Below are 10,861 nucleotides of genomic sequence, written 5' to 3' on the forward strand. Positions count from 1 at the left end.
TCCTTAAATGTTTATTTTTCTTTACCTTCTTCTGATGGTCAGGGAGCCCCTCCCTTCTCTCTGAGCCCATGAAGACTTGCTTCGTGGGGGGCAATGTGACGCTTACCTGCCAGGTGTCTGGAGCCTACCCCCCTGCCAAGATCCTGTGGCTGAGGAACCTCACCCAGCCTGAGGTGGTCATCCAGCCCAGCAGCCACCACCTCATCACCCAGAGTGGCCAGAGCTCCACCCTCACTATTCGCAACTGCTCCCAGGACCGGGACGAGGGCTACTACGTCTGCCGGGCTGAGAACGCCGTGGGGGTGAGGGAGGTGGACGTCTGGCTGAGCGTGAAAGGTGAGTGATGGTCGTGACCCTGAAGGAGCAGAGCTTCAGAGGACAGCATGGGGACAGCTTGTTGCTTCCCTCATGTGTCACTGCCGTCAGGGAGGGGGCATATCTGCTTACCGGTGGCTTGACAAGAGGGATGGGAAATTACTGTCCAGTCCTAAATCTCCAACTGTTGTATCAAGATAAAAAATTTATTTCTTCCCTACCCAGGGATCGAACCCAGGTCTTCTGCATTGCAGGTAGATTCTTTACTACCTGAGCCACTAGGGAAGATACAAAAGTTATTTAATATCAGTTACATTCTAAAGGAAAAAAAAATTATATATATATATAAAATATAAATATATATTAAAATACATGTCTAAAATAAAAGATATAATGAGATATATGTATATATATAATGTAAGCTGTGAAACATAACAGCAAAATGAACACCCAAGAAACTACCCTCCCACTTAAGATACAGAACAGTAACCAACACTGCTGGAGTTACCTGGAAGTAGTGTGGCAGATGTAGAAAACAATTGCAGCAAAACTGAAAAAATATGCTGCTCACTTAAATTTGCACTTTAGAAAAACGAAGAATTTTTTCTTTAAGTGTTATGTCCCAAATAGTGCATCGGACATACTTATTTTTTTAAATTTTTATTTTTTATTTGGCTCCACTGAGTCTTAGTTGCAGCTGGATGTGAGATCCAGTTTCCTGACCAGGGATTGAACCCAGGCCCCCTGTATTGGGAGCATGGAGGCTTAGCTACTGTCCCACCAGGGAAATCCTGGGACACACTTATTCTAAAAAAATTATTCATTGTTTATCTGAAATCCAAATTTAAGTGGGCATACTATATTCTATCTGGCAACCCTACCTGTAGGCCTGTTTTCAGTCTCATCTTGGGCCTTCTGAAAAAGGTAACTCCTGAGTTTCATGTTTTATTTAAGAAAAATTTTGCTGCATATGTACACATTTCTAGATAATATATTGTTTAGCTTTTGTTTTAGAGTTTGAAAAGAATTTGTTGTTATTATACAAATGTAGTCTTTTTGTGACTTGCTATTTTTGCTCCACATTTTGTTTTCCAGGATTTATTCATGCTGACATGTGTAACTTTATTTCATGTCTCTTCATGGCTGCATAATTTTCCACTGGAGCACTATTGCACAACTAAATAGTTGATTTTCCTGCTGATGGACATTTGAGTTGTTCTGATTTGTTGTTGTTGTGATGAACAGTGTTGCTGTGAAAGTCTTTTACCCAGCCCCCTGTGCACATATACTCAGGTCTCCAGGCAAATATGTCTCCAGCATATCTGTACCAAGAAGTAGAAGTGAAGGGTTATAAGTTATGTGCATTTTTATCTTTATGAGGTAATACCAAATTATTTTCCAAAGTGGTTATACCAATTTCCATTTGAAATGGCAGTTGTCCCAGATTTTCAACCACAGATTTTGTGATTTTTGCTCATCAAGTAAGTGCAAAATGAAATCTCACTGTGGTTCTAATTTGAATTTCTTTGATTACTAAGAAGGCTGAGCATTATTTCATATGCTTATTTGCTATTTAGGTTTCTTCTATGAAATATATAATTGTGCTTTTTTAAAAATAGTTTTAGTTTATTTAAAAATTAAAAATTTTTTTTCTTGGAGAAGGAAATGGCAACCCACTCCAGTATTCTTGCCTGGAAAATCCCATGGACAGAGGAGCCTGGCGGGCTATAGTCCATGGGGTCTCAAAAGAGTTGGACACAACTTAGCCACTAAACAACAACCATCATTCCATAGTCCATCCATAGTTAGAGGTAATTTGTGTTACTCTTTTGGAGTGATGCTGTTAACCTGTTTGTTAACATGTGAATTCAGAGCACTAACTGATTTGCTCTTGGAGCATCTGAAGCTTCCAGAGGAATTCTCAGGTTTCTCTAGGAAGAGGCATAATATATGAATCTGGAATGACAACAGCCAAGTCAAGAAGTCCCCCAAGGGCCAAGGTCAGAGGGGTCAGAACCACGAGAGGGTGATCCTTGAGCAGATGCCCAGGATGGAGACAGAGCCAAAGGGTGGACAGCACCCCTTCCCCAGCTGTGGCCACTGCAGGAAGGTTCCTGAGAGTCACAGGTCCACTAGCCTCCTCCCCATCCAAATGACTGCTCTTCTACTGCTTTCTATGAGAACAGTCTTAAATGGAGTCTCTGTTTCATAAATGATGGAACTCTGTAAAAAAAAAAAAAAAAAGTTTTTTTTTCTTTTGGTCACATCACGTGGCCTTCTGGATCTTCCCCAACCAGGGATTGAATTCAGGCCTGGAAGTGACTTGGCAGCAGCAGCAGCTGAAATCCTAACCACTGGGCTACCAAGGAACTCCCCATAATTGTCTCTTTTGATGTTTTCCTCTTTCTTATAGATATATAGGAGTTCTTCGGAAATTCCACACACTAATTCCTTGTTTTACATGTTACAAATATCTTTCAGTTAGTCCTTCTTGCTTTCTTTATGGTATCCTTTGATTTGCAGAGGTTCTTTAATGTGGTTGATTTTATGAATATTTTCTTGTATCAGTAGCATTTCTGTGTCTTAAGAAATCCTTATCTATCCTATGGCCATGAAGGCATTCTTCTATATTGTCTTCTTAATGTTTTATTGCTTGCCTTTCACAGTTAACTCTGTAGCCCATCTACAGTTGACTTTGGTGAATGGAGGAAGTAGACATCAAGTTTCCTCCACCCCCAGCTTGGATAACCATTTGGTCTAGCACCACTTTCTGAAGAGTTCCTTTTTTACTCACTAGTCTATCCTATATCAAGTTTCCTTTTGTTCATAGACCTGTTCTTATCGAACCCATGCCCTATAGAGTAGAAGCCCACTGTCTTAACCACTAGACCACCAGAGAAGTCCCTTCCTATCCTGTTCTGTTGATCATGTCATTGCAGCACCAGTAATTCACACTCCTAATTACTGTAGCCTTAACAACAGTCTTGATATATGAAGACACAGAGATTTTAACTTTCCAACATTCTTTTGCATCACATACTTCATTTGATTCCCACAAACTGTCTGAAGAAGGAGAATGAGATATTTGTCTTGCTCTACAGAGAGGTCATGAGACTTCCCTATAGCTCAAATGGTAAAGAATCTGCCTGCAAAGCAGGAGACCAGGGTTCGATCCCTGGGTTGGGAAGTTCCTCTGGTGAAGGGAATGGCAATCCACTCCAGGATTCTTACCTGGAGAATTCCTTGTATAGAGAAGCCTGGTGGGATACAGTCCATGGGGTTGCAAAGAGTCGGACAGGACTGAGTGACTAACACAGTCCACGGAGAGGTCATATGCCTCACCCAAGGTCATGAAACCAAGACAAGAGTAGGATCCAGGCAGGGGAGGAGAGGTGTTGCACTCCTAGCTGAGTGTTTCACGAGGATGAGTGAAGGGTGTGGTGTGTCTTTGCAGAACCTTTAAACATCGGGGGAATTGTGGCCACCGTCGTGAGCCTCCTTCTGCTGGGACTGGCCATTATCGCCGGGCTCCTGTTGTATTACAGCCCCGTGTTCTGCTGGAAAGGTAAGGGCCTCCCAGAACGGTAAGGACTTCCTGGGCCCCTTTGTTTCTCTTGCAGGCTTCCTGAGGGGGTACGGGTGGGGGAAGATGGTCCCTGTTATGCTCCCACCTGAAGCTCCATTCTGTAGGCTTCCAAACTGGGTCCAGATTTGCAATAATGAAGCACCCAAGTACCCTTCCTGAGCGCCCTGTCATCATTGGGTCAGTTTTCTCATTGCCCATCCTTTTGTAACTGTTAGCTGGCTTAGAAACTTCTGTGAGGCCAAAGTGGATCTTATTGGATATTAATGTTTTTTCCTTTCTCCTTTCAGTAGGAAGCACTTTAAGGTGAGTGTCCCCTAGACGCAAATCAGAAACCCATTTCCATAATCTGTTTTCACTGATGTTTTGTTTATAACATTTCATAAGAGCAGTAGTAACCACTACCACTGGGGACCCACCAGGGGCCAGACCTGGGGCTGGGGCTTCCTCAGGCATTATTAGAGACCCCATCACACACTCCTCAGGGTGCTGCTGGCATCGCCATTTTCCAGATAAGGCAAGGGAGGCTCACTGAAGTGAAGCAGTTTCTGCAAGCTCATCTAGGAAGTGATGGCCATGCCTGCAGTCAGACCCAGGTCTGATTGATTGCAAAGTCTGTGCTCCTTTTCAACACCAGACCTCAGGGTGAGGCACATTGCTGGTTTGTCCTTGAGGTATAAAGACAGCATGTATGTGTTGAGCTCAGTCATTCATGTATTTATCTAATTTTCTGCAAAGAGCTAAAAGGAAGAATAAGTCATAATCTTACAGCATGCTTTGGAAAACTAGTCTGTGCATGCCCAGAAGCCCCTCCCAAAAGGAGGGAACCTTAGTAGGGGAGAAACAACTAAATGGAACTTGACTTCCCAGGAGAGCCTGCACGGAAGCAAGGAACGCTTCTCTTCGCTCCTCTTATCTGCTTATAATTTGGGGTATTACTGTTCTGGGATGAATAATGAGATTTCATTGTTCTGGCACCATCTTTCATGGAAGAGTGTTACCTGTACTGCCCCATTTTTGACGGTCATTTTGGCATGAGTCTGTCCTTCCCCAGGCTTACTTCTCATAGAGGGAGCAGCTTGGCATAATGGGAAAAGGCTTTGGAATAAGTGGACCTGGGTTCACATGGCTGCTCTGCCCTTCAAGCCTGAGGATCCTGCAGAAGCCCTGACCCTCTCTGAGCCTTTTTTTCCTCAGCTGTTTCTCAGAGGCAGGATGTGAGGATTAAGTGAGAATGTCATGCTCACAGGATTGTGACTGGCCCATGAAATGTACAGTCTGGGTGGGGAGGCAGAACTAGCAATCATCTAGGGGACAATTCAGTGCCAAACAGCTGGCTGTGGATGCCAAACTCAGTCACAGCTCAAGGCTGCAGGAGGAGGGAGGAGACTTTACTAGGGCTTTGAATAATGAAAAGGAGGAGAAATTTCAGTAAGTAGAGGAGAAATAAGGGCATTTCAGGAAAGGAACAGAGCATCTGTGTACGTACTGCGAGGGGAACTGAAATGGTGGGTGCTTGGGATCATGAGGTCACCTGCCAGACGAACAGTGGGGAGACAGGAGGGGGGATGATAAAATTCACCCAGCACAAGGTGTGATTATCTAGACAGTCTGTGGCAGCACCTCTTTGAAAGGTCATCATCTCCATCTTACAACTCAACCACGTTGAGTCCATGAAGAATTGTCCATGTTACCAAAGGGGATGCAGAGAACTGAGTGTTCCTATTCAGTGAGGGCTGAAGTTGGAGAAAACAGGGTATCTTCGTGATCATTTCTTCCCTTTTGGAAATTAGGAGGCAAGACATGGGTGATGTCATGGTTTTGGTGGATTCGGAAGAGGAAGAGATGGAGGAGGAAGAAGACGCTGCAGAAGAGGAAGAGGAGGAAGCTAGTGAGAGGGAGGAGTCGCCAATAGAAATAACCAAGTATGGCCACATTCACAGAGTGACTGCGCTGGTGAACGGGAACGTGGACCAGATGGGCAATGGACTGCAGGCTCTGCAGGGTAAGCTCTTTGCCCTTTAAAGCACTCTGCAAGGTTGTGGTGGGCTTCCCAGGAAGAAGTCTCCAAGGGTCTGCTTTTTAAGGGCCGGGAAAGACAGTTAAAGTTTAATCTACAATCTGAGAATCTCCCATCAATTACAAACACAACAATTAAACTGACAAATACTTACTGAGAGCCAACTCTGGGAAAGACACAGATTGGTATTGTCAGGCACCAGAAAATCAAGACCAATGGTGATGGCCTTTACAAAAGCAGTTAGGATGAACAGACTAAAATATGAAGGGAAAATGAAAATAGAAGGAATATTTAACCAACGCTTTGTGAGGGTAGTAGAGTTGTGGCGCGAAAGAATGATTACTTGCCTGATGAATGATACTTTTACAAATTACAGGACCTCAGGAGAAAGATGAGAGCCTAGAGGGATGCATTGGTTGGGAGACATTTTGTAAAAGATGTGGGCTATGAGGCATGTCTTTCAGGACAGTTGAGTTTGAACAAGCAGAAAGCAGAGGGTGGTCCAGGTGAGGGGAATGTCAGGAGCTAAGAAATGTGGACAGTGTCAAGCATGTCAGTGGATTCTGAGTAGAAAGAATGGGTGCAAGGCAGGGAAACCCACCCTACTCCAACTGCTCATTCATGAAACTCACCAGTGAAGGACTGGAAATCAAGGTGACTGAAAACTGATGGGAGGGACTTCCCTGGTGGTCCAGTGGTTAAGACTTCCATTGAAAGGGGCACGGGTTCAATCCCTGGTCAGGGAACTAAGACCCTATAAGCTGAGCAGCCCCCACCTCCTGAAAAAGAAAACTGAAGGGAGAAACAGAGTCATCTCTACTGAGAGCACCGCTCAGAGTTGGGTCTACTTTTCCCTCCCGTACAGATGACAGCAGTGAGCAGCAGAGTGACATCATTCAAGAAGAAGACAGGCCAGTGTGAAGAAGACAACTGTCCTTTGATATCTTGTCTCAAAAGCTTGGAAAGCTGTGTTCAAGATGAATTTCATATTCTGCTTTACTTGATTTGCACCCCTGCCTGAGGGCTGCAAAGGGTTTGGAGGTTCTCAGCAAAATAGGAAAACACATATACATCTTTCCTACCCCCCCTCCTTTTTTTTTCTAAATTGGTTTGATTTACTGTAACTTTCCTCAGTGATGGTGAAAAGCTTTTGGGAATGGGTAGTGTATGTGGGGAAAGCTCCATTTGGGCTTTCTCCAGGTTGACTGATGCTGAGATGGGGAGCAGGAGTGGGGGGAGGCAGTAGGCCTCGCTGTCCTTTGTCACTATTAAAGGTCTGTAACTAGCCCGTCCTAGTACAGAAGGTAACAGTATGGGGTGATAAGGACATTTCCTTTCTCACTGCCTAGGTGAGCTGAGGAACCAGGTGAACATCAGCTCTCTGGAAAGGTGAAGAGGTGCCAGCTACTGCTGTTAATCAGAGGGAGGCAGTTTGCTTTGGGATTTGAGTTGGAAACACCCAGGCTTCAATCTGCACCCGGCTCCTTGCCTGTTTCATGGGTTTGGGCAGGTAGCTTTACCTTTTCCCCTGAGCCTCAATTTCCTCACCTGTGAAATGGGTGAAATCACACTTACTTTACATCTCCTTTGCCTTCTCTAGTGGAAGAAAAAAAGATGTCAGCTGTTCAGTTACAAACTGCTGCCTGGGCCTTTCATTCTCTGTAGAATGGTTCCAGACCAGGGCATCATCAGAGCTCTCCTGTGGACTTTTGCTCTCCTAGAGATGAAATTCCTTTCAAAAGAGATAGGGAGCGATAAGAGGAAGTGCCTTTCACCAGAACCTCACATATGTCAGAGCTTCATATTTATAGAAAAGCCTCTTAGGTGATGCACTGTTAACTTTGACTTTCCCACCCTTCCTTTCTCCTGTGGCTTTGAAAAAGGCAGGAGGAATGTTTTGTAACATAGTAGACCTGTGGCCTCAGTTTCTTCATCTCAGAAATGGGATTGGGAAAACATATTTCCTTCCTAAGGATGTTATGAGGATACGCTGCTCAATAATGCTAAGTTCTGAATGAAAATAACATGTGAGGAGTTGAAGCTGCTATTGTTTCCAGTAGATCCCTGTATAGAGTTTTTTTTTTTTCCCTTTTCTTTCTGATTTCATCCTAATCTCTTAAAACGTCAGGGACTTTTTAAGGGTGTAAAATATGTGTGCTAAACTTGAAAATCTGACTTGAATTTGCACTCTTTAATACTGCATATTCTGCTCTAACAGGCAAGACTTAAAGGAGAACTTCCTCTCCGATAACAGGGCCTGGGACTTCTGAGAAGCTGGTTATCTGCAGGGTTACCTTGCAGGTGTGGTTGGGGCAGGTCAATTTTCTTGGATGAAGGAACTAAACTGAGGAAGTCACCAGAAGTGAGAGCCCTGTCCTCAGCTCAGAACACTGGGGAAGTCAGAGGCTGGTTGCAGTGTCCACGCCTCAGGAATTCCTGTGGCCTTGTTCTCTTGATGGGCTGGATCTTTTGCTGCATGGAACCTCATGTACTTAACCACTCTCACCAGTCTAAGTTAGTGTCATTTCAGAACGGGATCTTAAGACAGGCTGTGTTTAAAATCATTGAACACTGAGCTAGTCTTTGATGAATCCATTTCTGGATCTGACAGTCCATTGTGCAGGGGCAACCATATTTTACAAAGGAAAAGCAAAAAAAACTGTAGGGGGGTGGGGCGGCCGCGGGGCACAGAATTCCCTACCTGGAAGGCAGACAATGATTTGCAAGATGACGGAAATGCTCCCCGTGACTTCCTCTGACCTGATGATAGGAAATCTTCAAGAAAGGATTTTCCCCTTGCAAATAGGAGCTTCAGGGTCATGGTGCCAAACATGATAAACCCTTGTCCAGCTGAGCTGTGACAGCTGTCACGTGTATCTGAGCCCTGTGTGCACAGATAATATTGTTGGGTCAGTTGAGAGCTGAAGTACTGGGTTGGGGGGGGCGGTCTTCAAGCTTTAAGGATTTTTAAAGAATTAGGGCTTTTTTTTTCCTGTTCTTTTAAGATGACCCATCCCCAACTCCACTAGCACGTGGTCGACAGTGGGTTATAGACTTTTCTGTGGCAAAGTCCAACTCGTTACAGTGTGCTTTAAAAAAAAAAACAAAAAACTTACCTGAAGGAATTGTGAACTGGAGACCAGGAGATATACTTATCAGAACCTAGAAGATAAATACTTCTGGGCCATTGCAACTGACATTCCTTTTCCGCAAAACCTGGTGGACCTTGGGGAGGGGGTTCCCATAATCCTGTAGCTTTGATATCAGTTTCCATTCTCACAAGCACATACCTATACTCTTACTGCAGCAGGAAAACCCATGATGGAAAATCTCTCTCACCTAGGCACTGAAACCTGGAAAATCATCTTCTTTGGGTAAAATTTATTATGATGCAACATGTGCCAACTGGTATTTCTCACCATGGTCCTGGCCAGGAACTGCTGCAAAAAGAAACAGCTCTCTCTGCACTGCTTACATTTTAATATTTGGTATGGAGGTGGGGGGCTGGGAGAAATTCATCCTGATGTTAGAACATGGATTTGTTTTTTAAGATAATAGAATAAAGTTATTTTTAAATAAATGCTTAGTGATCTTCATTTAGACCTGATTAGTAAACTAAAAGATTTGGGGAAATGGGATTGCCATCCACAATTTTTTTTAACTTGCTTTCCCAATACTGATTACAATATTGTTCTTGCTGCCACTTTATTCTTACTCTATGACTTGTAGATGCTACCTACCCTTTCATGTCTTCATTGTATTTGCATATCCTCAAATACATACCTCTTTTTTGGTCAGACTTCCTGTTTTCTCACATTAAAGGGTTAGGGTAGGAATCGTCATAGAGCAGTAGACTGATGGACGTCTGAAAAGACGGTTTCTGCAAGCTGTTGGGTCGCTGCAGTGGTTGGTGGTTTTGGAGGTTCTCACTGGGCTCAGCTAATAGTAGTCCCCATACTTCTGCTTCACTGACTACGCTAAAGCCTTTGACTGAATGGTAACAGATTGAAAAACTCTGAAAGATATGGAAATACCAGACCACCTTACCTGCCTCCTGAGAAACCTGTATGCAGGTCAAGAAGCAACAGTCAGAACTGAAGATGGACCAATGGATTGGCTCAAAATTGGGAAAGGAGTATATCAAGGCTGTATATTGTCACCCTGCTTATTTAACTTATAGGCAGAGTATATCATGCGAAATGCCAGGCTGGATAAAGCTCAAGCTGGAATCAAGATTGCTGTGAGACATATCAATAACCTCAGATATGCAGATGACACCACGTTAATGGCAGAAAGTCAAGAGGAACTGAAGAGCCTCTTGATGAAGATGAAACAGGAGAATGAAAAAGCTGGCTTAAAACTCAGCATTCAAAAAGCTAAGTTCATGGCATCTGGTCCCATCACTTCATGACTAATAGATGGGGAGAAAAATGAAAACAGTGAGAGATTTTATTTTTTTGGGCTCCAAAATCACTGCAGATGGTGACTGCAGCCATGAAATTAAGACATCTGCTCCTTGGAAGGAAAGCTATGACAAAACTAGACAGCATATTAAAAAGCAGAGGCATCACTTTGCCAACAAAGGTCTGCATAGTCAAGGCTATGGTTTTTCCAGTAGTCATGTATGGATGTGAGAGTTGGACCATAAAGAAGGCTGAATGCCAAAGAACTGGTGCTTTCAAACTGTGGTGCTGGACAAGACCCTTGAGAGTCCCTTGGACAGCAAGGAGATCAAACCAGTCAATCCTAAAGGAAATCAGTCCTGAATATTCATTGGAAGGACTGATTTTGAAGCTGAAGCTCCAATACTTTGGCCACCTGATGGGAAGAACTGACTCATTGGAAAAGACCGTGATGCTGGGAAAGATTCAGGGCAGGAGGAGAAGGGGGCAACAGAGAATGAGATGGTTGGATCGCATCACCGACTCAATGGATATGAGTTT

The 10,861-nt window shown here is 43.8% G+C and overlaps 1 protein-coding gene across 3 annotated transcripts in view; it reads left to right on the forward strand.

The window, feature by feature from the left end:
• Positions 1-9,498, forward strand: part of VSIG10 (V-set and immunoglobulin domain containing 10) — a 39,367-nt gene extending 29,869 nt beyond the window's left edge. For all 3 annotated transcript variants that reach the window (XM_020877293.2, XM_020877294.2, XM_020877297.2), the window contains 5 exons: positions 43-336; positions 3,770-3,880; positions 4,189-4,204; positions 5,692-5,903; positions 6,784-9,498. In XM_020877293.2, coding sequence (XP_020732952.2) covers positions 43-336; positions 3,770-3,880; positions 4,189-4,204; positions 5,692-5,903; positions 6,784-6,839 — 689 coding nt within the window. In that variant the 3' untranslated portion in view covers positions 6,840-9,498. The remainder of the gene's footprint in view (positions 1-42; positions 337-3,769; positions 3,881-4,188; positions 4,205-5,691; positions 5,904-6,783) is intronic.
• Positions 9,499-10,861: the final 1,363 nt, after the last annotated feature.

Source organism: Odocoileus virginianus, chromosome 12 (assembly GCF_023699985.2).
Source record: "Odocoileus virginianus isolate 20LAN1187 ecotype Illinois chromosome 12, Ovbor_1.2, whole genome shotgun sequence".
NCBI lineage: Eukaryota > Metazoa > Chordata > Mammalia > Artiodactyla > Cervidae > Odocoileus > Odocoileus virginianus.